This window comes from Trichomycterus rosablanca, chromosome 9 (assembly GCF_030014385.1).
Source record: "Trichomycterus rosablanca isolate fTriRos1 chromosome 9, fTriRos1.hap1, whole genome shotgun sequence".
Classification (NCBI taxonomy): domain Eukaryota; kingdom Metazoa; phylum Chordata; class Actinopteri; order Siluriformes; family Trichomycteridae; genus Trichomycterus; species Trichomycterus rosablanca.
The window spans coordinates 9,382,813-9,403,908 of NC_085996.1; the positions used below are offsets into that span (position 1 = coordinate 9,382,813).

Here is a 21,096-nt window from a genome sequence, read left to right on the forward strand (position 1 = left end):
TGACAAGCTAGATATCTCTCTTTGGTCGCTGAGCGCTCGGCGAGCCGCTTGGATCGAGTTGCTAAGTGGTTCACACATAGCAATTGAGAGCTGAGTTTCGATCACAGAGCGAATGCAGAGTTGCTCCCGAGCTGGCAAATCTAGCACCGACCAGTTGGCGAGCGAAAATCAGGGCAAAAATCGTGTAGTGTGAACTAGGCATTATGTGCGAATCCACCAAGGCACAGGCGAAAAAATATACTTCTCAAATGCAATTGGGATCCCCAGCAGCAGAAGACTAAATGGCTACGCTAAATCAGGAGAAAAAGTACAAAACTAGCCGACTACTTGAAATCAGCAAGAGAACACCACTTACTTCTGATCCTGGCTCCTGAACGTGACAGGACTCGCTGTCCGCTTCTGAAAAGGATCCAGACTCGTCGCTCGAGTTAGTCCCGTACGCTTGCTCACACTTAATCTTGGGTCTAGCTGAACCGAAGAGCACATCGGTGCCTGTTCCCAATTCCTGTGGGTCAGCCGGCATACATGGGTTCATGTTAGAACAGGGTGATGAGGAGAATTCAAACTGGGGTAGGCTGCAAGGCGAGCCGCCGCTACCGTCCTCGGCGTAGGAATACGAGGAGCAAGAGCTTGAGGTACGGGTGCGAGTCTCAGAGGGTGGTGACCGTGGGCACACTTTGATGGGCACAGGACAGCTGGTGATAGGCCTCTGCCGGCAAAGAAGCGCTGGGACCTCTGCTGCTGCACTGGAGGAGAAGTTCTGAGAACTTGGAAGTGACTGGCTGCTGTTAACCCACAATCCCTTGGGCGAATGGTTGACAAGCTCCTTTTCAAGTAAGTTGCCACCTGGGTAAGAGTGCGCAGGTGTGGGTAACTGCTCACAGGCACCCGATGAGAAGATGACGCTACGACGGTCCAACTCTATATCCTGCTTACAGACGCCATCGCAAGGCGCTGATGTTGGAGACAGTCCCGTAGGGAAACTGTCAGCATCTTTGGGAAAGGCCACAGGAACCTGCGAGGGTCTGTAGTCCTTTTTGTGCTCTTCCTGAGAACTTCCTTTGCCCTGGACACAGGCCAGTCTGCTGAAAAAAAGCTGCTGGGAAGTGTTGTTCAAGTCTGAGATTCCATGCTTGAAGGGTCCGTGCAGGTCGTCGACATCCCTCTCTACGTCAATAACGCCGTTGTTCTTGTCCTCGCCGTTATGTTCGTGGCCTGACAGGCGCAGCGAGATGGGCTCATCCTCGGCCTCCTGTGGCTCCTGCTTGATCTCGGTGACAGCTGGGCCACTGAGCAGTGTGCTTGAAAAACCTGAGGTACTACTTGTGTGTGAGGAGCTCTCGTTGGTGTTGTGCTTAGTGCAAGCCCACTGGTACTTCCTGTACTTGGGACAGCGTGGCAAGTCTGAGGTAACCTGTCCCTCCGGGTCCACGTGGCCATCTGGGACGTCAGAACTGGCCCCAGTCCTTTCGTGGTCCGGCCTCCGCATTGCGTCGATATGATCTGGCTGATGCCTGAAGCGCGGAGAAGCGTCCCAGGCCGCCGGAGCGTTCGTCGTCACGGCTGTCTCCTCGGCTGTCTCCTCGGCTGTCTCCTCGGCTTGCATGCTCTCATCTTCTGAGTGGTGGCTTTCTGGCGCCCTTGTTTGGCAGAGCAGGGCCTTGTCATCCTCGCTTCGTAGCTGCGCCTCCAGGAAGCGGAAGCAGGAGTCTTCTAAGTTGTGCATGCGCAGGAAGTCGGCGCAGTGGATCACTTCCTTAATGTTCTCACGGCTGAGCAGCAACTTGGCCGTGTAGGCGAACTGCAACAGTGGAGCGAAGCCCCTGGCAGTGACCTGCACACACACAAAACACAATCAAATGTAACCACGGCGGCATGTTGGCAGGTAACAATTAACCACATTTTAAGGTATCAAAGGTCAATTTCAAACATCTTTTTGTCCTGAGCAGCCTGAGTAGATGGTGTCAGCTGCCTGGCCTTGGTGGTAGACCCTAAAGTTTAATCCTGGGGGCTAGGCAACAGTTTTGCTACCCCAAGATAATGTATACCATGACTGTCAGTGTTTTATCAGCTGTTTTTCTCTTCAAACCTGATTTCACCACATTATCAGTGTGCGGGGGATCAATATCATGCTGAAACATAAAACCATTCCCAATCAGATGCTTTCCAGAAGGAATGGCATGATGAATTAAAACAGACTTCATGCAGGTCTGGAATACCTTGGCTTGAAATTATATACCTTGCCTGGCCTAGGTGGTAGACCCTTAAAGGGGTACGGTACCAAGTTTAATCCTGAGGGCTAGACAATAGTTTGCTACCCCAAGATAGTGTGTACCATGCCTGTCAGCATTTTAATCAGCTGTTTTTTCTATCCAAATCTGATTTCACCACATTATCAGTGTGCTGGGGATCGATATCATGCTAAAAAAATAAAACCATTCCCAATCAGATGCTTTCCAGAAGGAATAGCATGATGAATTAAAAGAGTCTTGCAGTTCTGGAACATCTTGGCTTGAAATCAAATTCAAACCTTTGCTTCTTCTTGTTTAAACGTCCTCCCATCCCTCTCTAGCTCTATAGCACCCTAACCTGTGGAAAATGTAGACTAGTGGAATGAATCTGACTTGACTCCAAGTATCTGCCCCTTTGAGTTATTGGTCATGTTCTGGTCCAGGCCACACACTAGGTCCTCCAGATTCAGAAAACCATTACAATGGCTCAACTTTGATCTGAACCAGCATTGTTTCCCCTCAACAAAGCTTTCTCTTCTCTGTTTGGATGACGTAAAACCTCTGGCAAGACAACTTATCCCAGCTCACATACCCGAGAAGACCACTGGAACGGTGTGTTTTCAATGACCGCTGGAGAAAGCACTCTTCACTCGCTGTTTGGATCTATTGTTTATGTTAAGAGCAGCGCTAGGAAAGGAAAGCCCTGCTGAATTGCAATCATACTCTGGCTGCTTATCCTGGAGGGACAGTCTGGAAAAGCTGGGTATTAAAAACAGCAAGGCTTGCAGTGGGTAGATCTTTCCATGTGGAAAAACATGCAAAGCTAAAGAGAAAAGCAGAAGGGAATGCCTTAAACTGGTGAGTCACTCACCAGTTAGTAGTGTAAATACCAGATAAAGAAAAACACATGGTGCAAAAAAACTGATTCTGAAATTGGACTGAAACTGCTACAATGATAATACAGTAAAAGGAACATCAGTATAGTGTAAGTTTTAATGATCATTCATATTTATGTATCTCTTCATATGGATCCAAACAGAAAATATCTTTCTTGAGGTCTTGAACCCTTTTGGTAAAACTCTCCTGAAGTTTTCTGAAGTAATCCTCAGGTACATTGTTCTAGGTTTCTTATAGCACTTCTCAGAGGTCTTCTTTAGATGTAGGCTGTCTTTTATTTATTTCTCTGTCTAGGTGATCCCATACTGCCATGATATTCATGCCTGTCAGTGTTTTATCAGCTGTTTTTTTCTCCAAATCTGCTGGGGATGGATAAAATGCTGAAAAATAAAACCATTCCCAAGAATGGCACGATGAATGAAAACCTGCCTGTACGTTTCAGCATTCATGATCCCATCAATTTGGACAATATGGTCGTTATACTATTGCTAAAACAAAAAAATCTAAGTTGTTTGCACAGTACTGTGCTATCAGAGAATAAGTACATTTATAAAATGTACAGATATGACGTCTTTTGACTTTGGACTTGTCGTTTGGAGTGAGATACACAGGGTGATGGACAGTTTGATACACAGGGTGATGGGCAGTGAGATACACAGGGTGATGGGCAGTGAGATACACAGGGTGATGGACAGTTTGATACACAGGGTGATGGGCAGTGAGATACACAGGGTGATGGACAGTGAAATATACAGGGTGATGGGCAGTGAGATACACAGGGTGATGGACAGTGAAATATACAGGGTGATGGGCAGTTTGATACACAGAGTGATGGGCAGTTTGATACACAGGGTGATGGGCAGTGTGATACACAGGGTGATGGGCAGTTTGATACACAGGGTGATTGGCAGTGTGACACACAGGGTGATGGGCAGTTTGATACACATGGTGATGGGCAGTGTGACACACAGGGTGATGGGATGCAGCAGCAGAAGTGATCAGTCACTATTGAGAGGAAGCTGCTGACTCGTAATCTCCGTGTGGTGTGTGTATGTGTGTGTGCGGGTGCATTGTGAATGTGTGTATGCATATATTTATAGAAAAGGGGAAAAGTACAGCCTATTGGACACACATGATCGTGGTAGACAAAACAAAACCCAGAAACAGAGCGAGCTAGAACAATAAATACAGATTATACGAGTTTCTCTCTTTCTTTGTTTCAATGTCTCTCGCCCAGCGAGTAGAAGTGCTGAGCAAACGCTGGATCTGCTTTTAGCTGACATCAGCAGCTGCGTACAGCCACACTATCACAATGGAGCCCGCAGCATCTGTGCCTTCACACACACACCTATGTACAGACACACGTTCATTTAAAGAACAGGCTTCTACACCGACCACTACAGTACTACACGGCAAGAAAACAAAAAAGAGGAAATGAAAGATGATTAACAAAGAAAAGGAGGGAAAAGAGAGGAAGTGAAGCTCATTAACGGAAGGACTTTGACATATGAAGAGCCGAGCTGTTAACAGCGAACACTACGAACACACAAAGACCCCCATCTATCAGCCTGACAGATCTGGGTTGTTTATTTTCAACCGGACCTGCTTTCTTCCTCTCTGTATTTCCTTCTTCCTTTTACAGCTGGACAATACCACGATACAACATCAGTATCACAATACCAATACCACGCTCAATTTAATTACCAAAGTATCACAAATAAGCACTTCTTATTTTATATTAAAGGCTTAATTAGCTTGCCTACTAAGCAATGATAATAAACTTCATTTTTTTTACCTGCCAGTGTTCGGACACAAGGACAGTTGTAGCCTAGCTGGACAAGGTACTGAACTAGTAATCAGAAGGTTGCTGGTTCAAACCTCACCACTGCCAGGTTGTCACCGTTGGGCCCTTGAGCAAGGTCCTTAATCCTCAGTTGCTTAGACAGTACACTGTCACAGTACAGTAAGTCGCTTTGGATAAAAGCATGCAGAAAATGTAAATGTAAAAAATGTAAGGCTGTTTTACTCCATATGACCCCCACCTCCTCACCCTGTGCAGGCACCCGGACAAATCGCAGAGTCCAAAAGAGAAAGAGAGACCCTAAAAGGGAAAGAGACCCCGTCTGACCTTCCCTCCCTCAAATACAGCCAATTGTGTTTCTGTGGACACTCAGCCAAATTGGTGGCTTTCTTATGGTATGTTAGTGTATTGGACAAATTACCTGCACACCCAAACTACCACTTTTACAAGAATACACAATTTTTTAATGCATTTTTTCCCCTTTTTCTCCTGATATTTTAGCGTGTCCAATTTTTACCCAATTGCGTTATGCTTTCTTTCCACTGGTGCTGACCCCCGCTCCGATTGAGAAGAGTGAAACTGAAAGGATACACTATGTTAAATGTGAAAAATAAATAAATTACAGCATGTGAAAGTGAAGTAACAATAAAAACATGACTAATTGCTAGTGAAAACAGTCCAATAGTTACGGACAGTCCAAAAACAGTCCGTATAAGTTTTAACTGTTTCACTTTTCTAACATTTTTATTACTGTAAGTTCCATTTGAAACAATGAGTCTAGATCTAGTTGTCTGTGTCTGTTGTTTTTTGTTTTACAATATGTAAAATACACTATTTGGACGACTGACCACAAGCTTGTTGGGCATCCCTTTTCAAAAACAAATGGAGTGACCTCTACGTGATCCTTTTAAACATAAAAACTGAGAAGACACAAGACTTTGAAGTATGTTTGTAGGAATTTGTGCCTATTCAGTTAAAACAGCGTCATTATAGCTGGGCACCGATGTTGGTCAAGAAAGTCTAAAGCTGTTCAGTGCGGCTGTCTGTGCAGGACACTGGAGCTTCTTTAAACTGAGCTTTTCTTCATGACTTTATAGATATTGCTTTGTGTACAGGGGCACAGTCATGCTGGAAAGGAAAGGGCCTTCCTTAAACTGTTGCTGCAAAGTTGAAAGCATACAATTTCCTTTATATAGCTGATTTATTACACCTGTTAGCTATTGCTGTGGTTAAACTCAATATTTAGAAGGGGTGTCCCAATACTTGTGCATTTTACTACCTGTGACCCCCAGGTTTTATTTCTACATTTAAAAAATAATTACTTTATTTATTTACTTTACTAATATGGAAATTATATGAAGAGCATCACATGATCTGCAGTGCAATAGAACAAAGAAACATCCAGGAATCCCGCCAAAATAATCCTCTTCATAAGCAGGTCATGGAATACTGTCAACCCCCCACCGCTCTCTCTCTCTCTCTCACACACACACACACACACACACACACACACACACACATACACACTTCCCTCTCCCATGTCACTATTTCACCCCTCTACAGTGAGGATAGCTAATTTATGCTAATTTATGTTCTCTGTTGTGCTCTGGCAAATTCCTACATGTTGTGAATGCTAACAAGCCAAAAGCATGCAGTAACACACACACACACACACACACACACTTAGATGCTGCAATGTTCAATCCGCTGACTAACAGTACATCGATCATTATCGATGTGTATCATTTCACAGTTCCAAAATGCTACATTAAAAAAAACAACAACACTAGGATTACAGGTGCACTTCATCCATGGTTTCAAAACCATTTAGACTATTGCTATTGACTATTGGTCACTAGCCATTTGTGCATTTTTGGGTCGTGAGAGTTATGCTGGTGTGTTGGTGGTTCTCCCCCGGTGAAACTGTTTGAACGAAAACACTGCACGAAACATTTTACTGGATTTTATGCATTGGATTTGGGATCTTTTTTACTGTGCTTGTGCTGCTGATGCTTCTATGATGTGGAGCGGTGTATCCGGAGCAGTGAGAGTTAGCGGATTAACTGTTTTCTGTGTCCGCTGCTCTGTGTAACATCTGCTGTTGTGTCTAACTGTCAGTGTGGATGGTTTTGAATTGCTCCTTTGGCTGCTGGGATTGGATGGCTGGAGTCTCTGCAACTTTTCTGGTCTAGACAACGTCTCATCATGACGATGGAGCGCTCTTACAGTGAACTCTATGCTCTGGGACATTCACGGTATAAACCTCCAACATCTTTACTGCTCCACCGCGACCCTGGTATTTTGCAAAGGCCTAAATATTCCCACCGAGCCTCAGGTCGGACTTCTGTTTACCAACAGCATGCTAACAGCAACATTCCCTCACTCTGGTCACTGCAACGGCGTGAGGTTGCCAAGGTGATGCTAGGCTCCTCCCACCAGAAGTACAGAAATCTCATCTGCAGCAGCGTTCAAACCCCCTCAAAACATCTTTTCCAGCTGACTCAGAACTGTGCCACATGTTTGGTGTTTCCTATGTTTGTAAATGTGTATTTTATTTATTTCTTGCTTAGTAAATGTGTATTTTATTTATTTCTTGCTTAGTAAATGTGTATTTTATTTATTTATTGCTTAGTAAATGTGTATTTTATTTATTTCTTGCCTAGTAAATGTGTATTTTATTTATTTCTTGCTTAGTAAATGTGTATTTTATTTATTTATTGCTAAATGTGTATTTTTTTTATTTATTTTTTGCTTAGTAAATTGGTATTTTATTTATTTTGCTTAGATTTTCTATATTCTTATTGTACAGTGTCCTTGGGTGTCATGAAAGGTGCTTTTCAAATAAAATAAATTATTATTATTATTATTTATTATTGCAGCCTGTTTAGAATTGTAGGGGGTTTCAGAACACTTCTGCACAACAGGATTCTGGAAGATTCTGGAACCCTCTGGAATTGCTGTTGAATTAAAGGGTTCTGAAACTCCTCTTAACAGCAAACGTCTGGAACGTTTTAAAACACATAAGTGTTTTGAAACCTTTAGAAAAGATAATAAGCTCTGGAACCTGTTGAGATACTAGATGGTTCTGAAGCCTTTTGGAGTGTTTTTGAACTTTTTGAGGAACTTTTTAGGACATTAAAGGCTTCTAGATTCTTCTAACTAAAATAGATCTAAAACAACTCTGGAATACGTTAGAACATTTATAGTCTTATAGCCTTTAAAGGAACATTAAAGAGCACTACTATTAAAGTCCTTTGAAGCGACGCAGCAGTTTTAAAGCATCATTAGCTTCACACACCGCGGTAACTTTAGTAACACAGGGAGACTGTGATTTCTCTTTTAAAGCTCGATCACGTGGTCCTTTCTCAGTATTACAGTGTTTGTACAGCAGGATTAGCGCTGCGTGGATTAAATCAGTGTGATAACTAATCCCTTCAGACTGCAGATAACGGAGAGCTGCGGACCTCCAGAGGTCATGTCCTCACCATGGCCGATTGATGGGAGTCACTAGGAACCACTGAAGTTGGTTTGGTTTATACTTCTTATTCCCATCAATCATCTACTTCAGGTGGTGAACTTCATGAATGTTGTGTTGGAGAAAAGGGATTGGGGTGACAAATTCATTCATTCATTTATTGTAGGAAACTTCCCAGACAGGTTGCCAATCCATCACAGGGCTAACACACACATTCACACTTATAGCAATTTCTAGTAGCTCCAATTGACCCAACTGCATGTTTTTGGACTTGTGGGAGGAAACTGAAGCACCCAGAAAAAAAACACATGGACACAGGGAGAACATGCAAACTCCATACAGAAAGGACCCTGGCCACATGGCTGAGGAGCTGAACCCAGGCCCTTCTTGTTATGAGGCAACAGCACTATCCAATGTGCCGCCTAGGACCACTGAACAGCTTTGGAATGAAGTGGAACATCAACTGAAGCTTTCTTGACCAACATCAGTGCCCAGCCATAAAATGCTCTTTTGACTGAATGGGCACAAATTCCTACAGACATACTACAAAGTCTTGTGACAAGCCCTCTCAGAAAGGTGGCTGACATTCTGGCTGAAAAAAAAAATCTTTTTTACCTTTCACTTCTGCCTGTCCAGCAGCCACAACCATTTCCAAATAAGGCCTGGCTGTTAGACAGACCAGGGAAAAGGATTAGTCTTTATTTAGAGTCTGACCGAGTCGTGGCCCCTGCTGACCCTGCAACTCACTGCTGGCCGCCTACACTAATACTAATCACTTCCATAGCATAGCCAATTACTGACCAAGCTGGTGTCAGGTCAAGCTAATATGTAGGAGGTGTTCAGCACAGATCAGTTCAACCATCTGTGTACCCTGCTCATTTTGTAAAAAAAAAATGTGACGATTTCTCCAACAAGGCCTGGAAGTCCTGAGTGTAATAATGTTAAATTGTCAAAACAAACACTGAACATTAGGTGGAATTGTTGGTATGTAAATAGATGCTTTAATTGGAAGAAAGATAAACAACAAGTGCTCCCACAGTCAGTGGCTGTATTATTACTTGCATTTGTGCATTGTTTTGGTTTTTTTAATGCATTTTCTCCCCATTTTCCTCCCGGTTTTCAATTTGTCTTCCGCTGCTGAGGGATACCCGATTGCATCCGAGGAGAGCACGTCGCTGTCAATCAGGGTCCTTACACAGCGTATGAAGACCCACACACACATAGTCCGGCCCCCACCCTGCAGATACGGTGGCCAATTAGTATCTGCTGCAGGCACTGCCAATTATGCCCGCCAGATGGCACCCAGCCGACTGCTGGCAACGCTGAGTTTCAAACCGAGGAAATGAAATGTTCGTTAAGCAGTATTAAAACCATGTTAATATGTTAAGAGTTCTAAAAACGTCCTAAATAACACTCCACCTTTCCTAACGTTAATCTGAATTTAGAAACATGTATGGTTTGTACTTTCAGTGACGGCTGTGATACTGTCACTTCCCTGAGGAAATTCAGTTTTCCAGCTAATGTAAAAGGTGCTGTTGCTTTTTTCTGCACCTCAGCCACATTACACCTGCCAGAGCTAAAATATGCAAGCTCTGATCATGCAGACGTGGTGATAACGAGTATAAAACGCCACCAATCGAAATGCCTTGTTATGTTTGAGATTTGGCGTTGATGTTTAGCGTGTAGTGAAAATTGGCGCCATCAGATCGTCTCACCTCTACATGGGTGTTTTAATGAATGTGTTCGTTCTAGATTCAGGTGCTACAACTTTTTACCGGGTGTAAAAGTCATTTATTATTGCTTTGGATATGTTACTGTCAAATACTGAAAAATTTAAACCAAAAAAAGATTTTGGAGTGCGCCTGTGGAAATCTGAGGTTCTCAGTCTCACAATCAATTCTACTATATGTGTCGGACACCCACTTCCCATTATTAAAAAAAACATTAAAAACACACTATAATTTAAATCATAACAGTTAGAACAGCATTCTAATGTGGACCTGTGTGTGTGTGTGTGTGTGTGTGTGTGTGTGAGAGTGAGTTCCAGTGCTGAATCACTCACACACCACAATGATAAACACACTTCTACACCAAACGCTGCTGAATCATAGTGACACTACTCAACCACTCAGCTTCAAGTGCAGCACACACACACACACACACACGTACACACTTATCCAAGTGTACACGCACCTAAACACCTACACAAACACACACACATACCCAAGTGTGCATACACATACACCTAAACACCTACACACACACACTAACAACTACACACACACACATGTACACACATATCCAAGTGTATACACACACCTAAACATCTACACAAACACACATACACACATATATACACACACATACCCAAGTGTATACACATACACCTAAACAAGCACACATATACACACACATACCCAAGTGTATACACACACGCACCTAAACACCTACACAAACACACACACATACCCAAGTGTGCATACACATACACCTAAACACCTACACACACACACTAACAACTACACACACACACACATGTACACACACATACCCAAGTGTATACACATACACCTAAACAAGCACACATATACACACACATACCCAAGTGTATACACACACACAGCTAAACACCTACACAAACACACATATATACACATAGCCAAGTGTATACACACACACCTACACACACACACACACATATAGGTACACACATACCCAAGTGTATACACACACCTAAACATATACACTAACACACATACACACACATACCCTAGTGTACATATACACACACACACCTAAACACCTACACAAACACACATACACACGCATACCCAAGTGTATACATACACACAGCTAAACACCTACACACCCTCACACACACACACACACACATGCTAACACCTACACAAACACACATACATACGTACACACATACCCAAGTGAACGCACACACAGCTAAATACCTACACAAGCACACATCCACACACACACATCCACACACACACACACACTTATGTTGCCACAGTTCTAATTAGGGTTCGTTTTGAAGACCTGAAACCCACTGTAGGCGTTAGAGGGCGCTAATCACTTACAATCAATATTCCAACTCATTATTAGAAACTGTATGAAAATCTCTGAAGCGTGAATCGTAATCACATATATACATTTATACAATTTCAATGAATAGTTTTCCATTGTTTCAATTAAGTTTTTTTTAAACCTATTTGTTTATACGCTATATGGTCAAAAGTATTTGGACACCTGAGCATGAGATTGTTGGACATCTAATTTTGAAAACAAATGCTATTAAGCTATGCTATGTTAATGCTATTAATCGACCTCTATGTGATATTTTTAGCTAGAACAATATCCACTCTTCTGAGAAGACTTCTCACAAGAATTTAAAGTATGTCTGTGGGGAATTTGTGCCCATTTAGGTAAAAGAGCATTTGTGTGGCTGGGTACTTGATGTTGGTCAAGAAAGCCTCAACGGATTCAGTTCATTCCAGAGCTGTTCAGTGGGACTGAGGGCAGGACTGGAGTTTCTGTAAACCAAGATTTGCTTCATGTCTTTATAGAACTATACAGGGGGACAGGTATGCTTGAAATGGAAATGGCCTTCCCTACACTGTTTATATAAGTGATTTATTACGCTTGTTAGAATTGTTGTGGCTGAAACATCATTTAAAAAATCAGAAGGGGTGTCCCAGTTCATATCGTGTACTTCAAGTCAAAAGATGTTATGGACATAAAGGTGAACATTTGCAGTGGAGGTATATAAAACACACAAAAACACACACATGCTGAATCCGTTGGACATTTACACTTTATACGTAAAATACTAGAATTTCCTTGTTCAGTGGCAGTCTGAAGTGTCCTTGAACACAAATTCCACCAAATCCAATTTGTCCACACGCTGAAGCATCACAGCTGAAGATTCAAACATCGAATACCAAACATTGTTGCTGTTAAACTCCTAAACAGTGGGTACGCACTCGTCCTTATTATTCTGGTTCCCAAAGTTCACTGGGACCGGACAGAACACCAAAGGAAGATAGATCTACACACTATGGACCAATGCTAAGTTTCTTTCCTCTTTGTTGTGTTTCTGATCTGTTCAGGATCTAACAAAGAGACGATCAATAGCCCCTCTCTCTTTGTGCTATAGGCACACTGGCTAACACCGATGATGTCACCGGCTCTAAGCGGCCCCTTCCGTTCAACAATAAACAAGGTCATGTCGGCGGGTAGGAAAGAGCGAGAGCGTGCTGGGTCGTGGGGATGAAGGGAGGATGGGGAGGGTTAGTCTTTGTCTGCTGTGTGAATTTCTTCACAGCCTTCAGCTGACCTCTCAAAAACTCAGGTCACGATCTTGAGGGGCTGAACGCCAGACACGCATCTTTAACCTCAGTCTTCGTAAAAGGATAAGAAAGTTTGGCAATCAAATGCAGTGTGCCAAAAAGGGCATCATAAGGGGCATCCTGAATGATCAATCATGTATTTTTTTTTTCTTTTAGATAGATAGATAGATAGATAGATAGATAGATAGATAGATAGATAGATAGATAGATAGATAGATAGATAGATAGATAGATACTTTATTGATCCCGAAGGAAATTAAAGAAATTTTGGCTGCTACCGTATTCAGGGGTTGCCACTATACATCATTCTGGTATACATTCCTGATATTGTGGGTATACAATTACTGACTGATGCCCAAATGTTGTTCGGTACACTTTGTCACCCCACTGTACCCAATTTATCAATTTAAAGGAATCAGTATAGGAGCCTATCAGATGCACTGCAATGTGACTAACATGGTAATGACATGGTAGTGTGTGATGTACTTGTATGAGTGTATCAGGTACAGCAGTGTTGTTGGGATTTACTAATATATACTAATTAAACCTACTGGCCTCTTTTTAGGAATACACCCTGTTCACACTGGTTGTAGGTGTACAGTAGACTAGAGCTATTTTTGAATGTGTGTTAATCCTCCACTAATCTTTTATCAGTAGACACGTTCTGATAACGGGACATGTTTTTTGGTTGGAGCGATATTCTCATCCCAGCACTGATGCCAAGGTGTCAGAAAAAATCCTAACAACACTGCTGCACCTGATAGATACCTTTATACAGTATAACACATACTAACATGTCATTACCACATTGGTGTTGTTACAGTGCTGAGAATGGTCCATCACTCAAATAACATCTGGTCACTATGTTTTCTATGGGGGTCTATTTTGATTGATAAATGGTGTGTGGCGGGGTCGCGACATTGTACATCATTCTGGTCCGCATTCCAGATCTGGCAGTGTTTTCTTCCAGACACTTTTCTCTTTCCTGACCACCAGTGGGAAATCTCTAATTAACACCTTCCCCAATTACAGAGCATCTTGTGGTACTGTGAATCTGCTTAACAGTGACTGAAACCACTGTTTCGGTGCCAAATGTTCACGTTCTCACTCTAGGTGAAGACGAGCTCTCTGAGGTTTTGTCTTTTCCCCGCTCCCACCTCGTCGCTTGTCACTTTTTACCCTCGTTCTCACTCACACCTGAGAGTCTGAGCTAGAAAGATTAAATCAGAAGAAATGAGAAAGAGCGTACGAGCAGAAGATCTGTCACTTCACAGGAATCCGCCTCCCTGGGATTTCTTCTGCGAGCCGGGAATGTATGTTCTGACAGAGAACCAGAACATGATGGATTTTTTGGAAGGTTTCATCCCCACCTTCCTGTTAACGGCACAATGAAAAACAATCTGCTGGAAGACAGATGTCATGTGTGTGATAACTATGTTAATAAGCTCCAGCAGGTCTGGTTTATGGTGTATGTACAATACAGTGTGTGTACTCTGGATAAGCACTTTATTAGAAACAGCTATCTGGCCATACAGATGAACATTGAGGGTATACAATTACTGATTGATGCCCAAATGTTGTTTGGTACAGTGTCATCAAACCTTTACCCCATTTATCAATTTAAAGGGACCATTATAGGAGCCCACCTACCAGATGATGCTCAGCGTATGATGTACTTGTATGAGTGTATCAGGTATAGCAGTATTGTTGTGAATTACTGATTAATACTGATTAAACTTACTGGCCTTTTTATTAGGAACTGGTTGTAGATGTACAGTAGAGACTAGAGCTATTTTCCTCCTGTCTTTTATCAGTGGACACTCTCTGATCACAAGATGCAGGATTTTTTGGTTGGAGCAATATTCTCCTCCCAACACTGACACCAAGGTGTTTAAAAATCCTAACAACACTGCTGCACCTGATAGATACCTTCAAGCAGTTCAACACTCACTACTATGTCATTACCACACTGGTGTCGTTACAGAGCTGAGAATGGTCCTTCACCCAAATAACATCTGCTTAATGGGTTTCTTACAGGGGTCTGTTTTGATTAATAAATGGTGTATGGGCGGTGACAAAGTGTACAGAGCGACAAAGAGTCTGTGGGAACAGGACAAGACAGGAATAACAGCTGGAAAGGGCAGAAGTCCATCATAGTGCATTAATCACTCACTTTCAAGTAGCCATTGCACCAACTGACATGTCGAGGGCAGATAACAAGACTATTTAGGCAAATCCATGCTGTCACTAACATCAGGCTAGGTTTAAACTTGTGTTCTTGAATGTAATTAACAGAAAACGATGGCTCAGAGGTCCACCCTACCTCTCAATCTCGAGACCTATCTAGTGACCAGCGATGCTCCTCTTTAAAACTTATCTGAGGAGCACAAACCCTTCCAAAAATGCTACCTATCTAGGAACCATACCAAATAGTTCCCACGTATATATGCTTGGACTTCCCAAGTACGTATAAATGTATGCTACCTGGACTGATAGTTCTGAAAAACTGCACACAGTTTAGGCTGCAGTGCCACATGTGGTAAAGAAGAGCACACAGGTGTGTACACGTACCTCATCGGGCATGGTGAAGACCAGCTCGTTGTCTCCGTGTGCCACCAGGCCCTGCAGGAAGTAGCCACTGCAGGCTGCCAGTACGGCACGGTGGGCGCGGAACTGCTTGCCTTCCACCTGCACGGTGACATCGCAGAGCAGGCCGCGCTCGCGCTGCTCGTTCAGGCCCAGCAGGAGGTTGGAACAGTGCACCGTCGACTCATACACGTACATCGGGTCCTCCGGCTGCTCATCCACGGACATACCGCACTCACCCTGCACGGGACGGAAACAGAGAGAGGACTGTTAGGTTTAACATTATAACAGCCTTGTTGGGTCTTTGACCAGGTACTCACATTACCCTAATCCACTGTTTTGCTATATCAACAGTCACCATGACCACCTCTCATATCTTTAACCAAATGATAAGGACTGACACGCTAACTAGTTGATCAATACTCACTACTTAAAAAGTTTTTGGAAAACTGGTCGACCAGCCAATTAGAAAACCTAGTTATTGACTAAGTGACTAGCCAACCAGTTATACTAAATAGTTATACTAATTGATCGGTTATACTAAATAGTTCTACTAGTCAACCAGTTTTACTAATTCCAACCTTCTTCTCCTAAGCTTCCGAGAAGAAGCTGCCTGAATTCTTAGATACCTTAAAATGCTGCCTACTAAGGTGCCTTAATTTAAAGCGATAAAATGACTGATGCTTCCTCAGCGGTGAAGGCAATCCCAGCAATTACTGACTGTAGTCCATCTGTTTCTCTGCATGCTTTGTTAGTCCCCTTTCATGCTGTTCTTCAATGGTCAGGACTCTCCCAGGACCACCACAGAGTAAGTATTATTTAGGTGGTGGATCATTCTCAGCACTGCAGTGACACTGACATGGTGGTGGTGTGTTAGTGTGTGTTGTGCTGGTATGAGTGGATCAGACACAGCAGCGCTGCTGGAGTTTTTATATACTGTGTCCACTCACTGTCCACTCTATTAGACACTCCTACCTAGTTGGTCCACCTTGTAGATGTAAAGTCAGAGACGATCGCTCATCTATTGCTGCTGTTTGAGTTGGTCATCTTCTAGACCTTCATCAGTGGTCACAGGACGCTGCCCACGGGGCGCTGTTGGCTGGTTATTTTTGATTGGTGGACTATTCTCAGTCCAGCAGTGACAGTGAGGTTTACAAACTCCATCAGCGCTGCTGTGTCTGATCCACTCATACCAGCACAACACACACTAACACACCACCACCATGTCAGTGTCACTGCAGTGCTGAGAATGATCCACCACCTAAATAATACCTGCTCTGTAGTGGTCCTGGGAGAGTCCTGACCATTGAAGAACAGCATGAAAGGGGACTAAAAAAGCATGCAGAGAAACAGATGGACTACAGTCAGTAATTGAAGAACTACAGAGAGCTCCTATATGGTAAGTGGAGCTCATAAAATGGACAGTGAGTGTAGAAACAAGGAGGTGGTTTAAATGTTATGGCTGATCAGTGTATATATATATTATTTTGTTTTCATGGTCTGTACAAACCATTTGACCCAACAATTAACTTCAGATGGGTTAAACTGTACGTGTTAGGCTTAATATCAGAGTTAGCTTGTGGGCAGTATAGACGTAATCATGAGCGGGCTTTCCCTACAGAACATTTATCTAGATTTTATGAGCGCTTTCTCAGCGGGATTTTCGCCGATACAGAGACATCTGACAAACCCAGGCTAATATTTCATATCATGCCTGAAGAACCGTTTCACTACTCACAACATAAGAATCAAAACTCGTCTGTCACTGAACGTTTCGAAAGTCGCTCATCCCTTCATGACCGTGCTACGGAAACCCGTCTTGTGTGAAGCAGTCGTGTGTTTGAGCAGTTATTGCTGTTGAAATTCAGCGGTTTTCCCAGCACGTTAGTCAGCAGAAAAGTGCTGGCTGGCTGTTATCTCTCAGCTTTTCTGCATGCAGCATCTACAACCACAGTCACAGCTACAAATAGAGCCACCACAAGCTCTCAGTCTGTGTTTGTCCTAGTTCGTTCTTTCCTTATCCTAACCACAACACTCTACCTCCCACAACACACACACACACAAAGACTTGCACACACTCCCACAGTGCAGACTGTGAGCTCTCAGCCCTGCGGTTTTTGCTAAGACTTGGTGTGAGAGGCGCAACTGGCTCGTGGGCCTCTGGTGTCATTTCTTCAGTGCTGGAGTTTCCATTAGCTCACGGACCGGGCGCAAGTTAACGCTTCAGCTTGGCACGCTGGCACTGAGTATCGATGCTACAACACCTGCCAGTGGTTTCAAGACCAGCTCATTTCAAGTAGCATTAGTAGACAGAAGCTCTATGGTAAAGACGTGGCCACAGATGTGCAGGACACGCAGTGTTAAATGTATCCTGGATCTGGATGGTGGCCTGAAGGATGTGAGTGTGTGTGTGTGGGGTTGCTCAGATCTCAGGTATTGACTGTGGGCGAGACAGCTGATTAATCATGCCCAGATCGAGCTGATCAAGAAGCTTTATTTGACATCCCATGATGTAAATATGCTAAAAAGAAGATGATTAAAAATCTGTATGAATTAAACTTGAATTTGAACTTTCTCTGTCGTCATCTCTGGTCATCTGAAACTCCTAATTAGTCAGCTCCTAATTAGTCAGCTCCTAAAAGTGTACTAATTGACTCCAACCAAAGGTAAAAGTTGGCTAATCGACTAGTAGCGCTGTTAGCATATTTCTAAAGATCTGTGAGATCAGCAGGTCGTTTTGTGTTTTGTAAGCCATTGTACAGAATTCAGACCCCCAAGGGAGCAGTCATTGATGTGTCTGTGCATCCAGATTTCCTCAGCTGTTGTCTGCCATGCTGTTCCAATTATTGTTTCTCACCCCACATTAGTTTCTCTCCGTTTTCCAAGGCTCAACATGAAACGTCCTCCAAGAATCATTTTCAGATGTGGTTGCAGGCTTTGTCTGAACCCAAACACGGTGTTTTGTCCTCGGTATGCACTTTCCGTGCCAGATTATTTCCGGCTCGCAGCAGCGAGCGAGGAATGCAGGGAAGACGCACGCGCTCACAAACTAACCGGCCGCAAATGACTGGTTTGGGCTTCGGATTTTTTGATCAGAAGTGCTGAGTCGCGCAGAGCTGTCTTCATCCTTCCCACCCACGTTTCTTTTTTTTCTCTCTCATCTTTTTATTCTGAAGGCGTCTTCTGCTTTCTTGCTACCGTAGCAGCTTGCTCGCTTTATGAGGAGAGCGGATCAAAGCACGAACCATGAGGAGGATTTTGCGGAGTTCCGCTTTTGCCGCTCGAGGGGACACGGGACTGCTGCAGCGTTCATGCTAATCTGAGACCAGCGCTGCTCAATAAAAAGGTGGAACAGCAAAACTAAAGAGTGATGCTGGTGTGGGCGATTGCTAGTGAGCAATAAGGTTTTTTATTCTTGTTTGACTGATTTTGTCTTACATATTAAGGGGTCGACACGGAAGATAATTTTGGTCTGCATTCTTGATCTGGCACAGATTTTATGCCAGATGCCCTTCCTGATGCAACCCCCATTTCTTTATCCAGGCTTGGGACCGACACTGTGCACCTTCCCCCTAAAACAAGACATACATTTACAGCATTTAGCAATTTTGACTGAAAACAGTTTGAGCAATTGAGGGTTAAGGGCCTTGCTCAGGGGCCCAACAATGTCAACAATGGCGATTGTAGACCAGTATCTTAGCTGCAGAGCTACCACTGTCCAGTGGTATCATGTCCATGATGACTGAAAGCACCACTGAGATCCAAGGTTCAAAGTGGGCTAGTGGCTAGTGTATTTTACACCTTAGCACCACAAATATATATAGTTTTTGTTTATAAATATATAAACACAGTCATGGACAATTTTGTATTTCCAATTCACCTCACTTGCACGTCTTTGGACTGTGGGAGGAAACCAGTGCACCTGAAGAAAACCCATGCAGACACTAGGAGAACATGCAAACTCCACAAAGAAAGGACCTGGACCGCTCCACCTGATAATCGAACCCAGGACCTTCTTGCTGTAAGGTGACAGTGCTACCCACCAAGCCACCGTGCCGCCCTATATATTTATATTTATACAGGAACTCAGCTCTGGCTTTCATACTGATTTTTTAAAAATAAATTCAGCACGTCCAAGTTTATGCTGCCACAATAATTCCTGGGAGTAGATTTATTGCTCTGTATAATCCAGATCACTGGTTCAGTTTTATTTGGGCTTTTCTTATAATGGTGTAAGAATGGCATGACTCTGCCTTTTCATACCAAAGTGAAACATTTTTGTAAGACTATATTCCTTTAATAACTGAAAGCTTGTGTAACGCCAGAGCTTATGACAAAATCCCCCAAACAAACTGCACCAATAAGCTCATTGTGTCTGTATCAGCGCTTCTGAAATGTATTTCTCGTACTCTGTTTTGACAGATAAACCACACACCTACTGGTTATACTGCCGCACTGACTCCTGGGAGGTGAGTTCATTGCTCTGTTTTTCTCCGGCTTTTTTAAATTCTTATTTAATTATTTAAGGTTGAAAATATAAAACCTTTCAGTCTTTTTTTGCTACTAAAACTATCCAAACATGACTGTTCTTTTATCGAAAGCTCCAAAGAGGACTGGGTTCTGCTCCTTCAGCCTTCAAACACGGGGTATAAACACATTTACAAGCCCCCTGCAACAAAACCCCAGCCGCTGGGATTAAACTATCAGTGTTTGCCAGATGCTCTGCTAGTAAATAGTAAATTGCAAAGCTTAGCCTGTGGCTGTTAGACCACGTTAAGCTGTTTTCCTTGTTTTCAATCCATAGATGACATTTTTAAATCCATTTTTCTGATATATTTACATTTTTTCTTAAAACACAGACATGGCGGATGAGGCTTCAGCCGCAAAAATAATGCACTGTGCTTAGAGAAGCGTGTAAATGGAGTCCAATCAGGTGTAATTTACACTGTATGACTTGTGAATAGAGTCTATATTGTCAATAACTGGCTGATTAATTCATTTACAGGTAGCAAAATTGTTTAGATTTGATATTTCTGCAGAACAATTTTTATATAAGCATCTCCTGAATAAAAAATGTGTGTGACAGAATCTCAATGTGCATGGTGTTACGTATCCTCCCCCCACCTCCACGGCCCCCCGGTGTGACTGAGCAGGGAGCTGCTGACAGAACAAAGCCCATCCCACGTGACCGACATCAAACCCATGTGCCATCACTCCTCACTGGCTTCCCAACCCCCCATCAGGGGTGCCATGACAACAGCCTCTCCGGTTAGGTCTCTCCTATCACTTGAGTGTGCCCTCCCCGAAGTGCAATGATGTGATCTAGCTAAGCATGAAGCATCGGGCATCCTGCATCCCTCCCGCCTCCCAAACATACTTAATGGCTCATAACGTTGCTGCACTTCACACACACGTGGGGCGGAATGAAGACTTACTAATGGTGGCCTTTTAGCTGGTGCAGCTCGCTGTGCAGGAATGATTATAATAGACGTTTATGCAAGTGCATGACCGTGTATCTGTGTGTGCGGCTTTGTATTGCTATTAGTTTACACAGAATCTCCCTAAAATGCCCTATTATCTAATGGTAAATGAAGCTGAAAGCTTTCTAATAGCATTTCTGCTGAATAGACGACACACACTCATTTTCAGTGTTGCCGCAAGAGCAGAGTAAATAAAAGGAGGTCTATAATCTATATCTATAATCTGCTGATGTTATTTAGAGCCCTGTGGTGGTAGTTTTCTGTA

General features: G+C 43.2%; 1 protein-coding gene across 1 annotated transcript in view; it reads right to left on the minus strand.

Annotated features, from left to right (window-relative positions):
* The window catches only part of bach2b (BTB and CNC homology 1, basic leucine zipper transcription factor 2b), a 72,394-nt gene that overhangs the window by 11,491 nt on the left and 39,807 nt on the right, over nt 1-21,096 (minus strand). Inside the window, exons 2-3 of the mRNA XM_063001125.1 lie at nt 15,337-15,591; nt 356-1,834 (exon numbers count right to left, since the gene is read on the minus strand). Of these exons, the coding sequence (XP_062857195.1) occupies nt 356-1,834; nt 15,337-15,579 (1,722 nt within the window). The 5' untranslated portion in view covers nt 15,580-15,591. The remainder of the gene's footprint in view (nt 1-355; nt 1,835-15,336; nt 15,592-21,096) is intronic.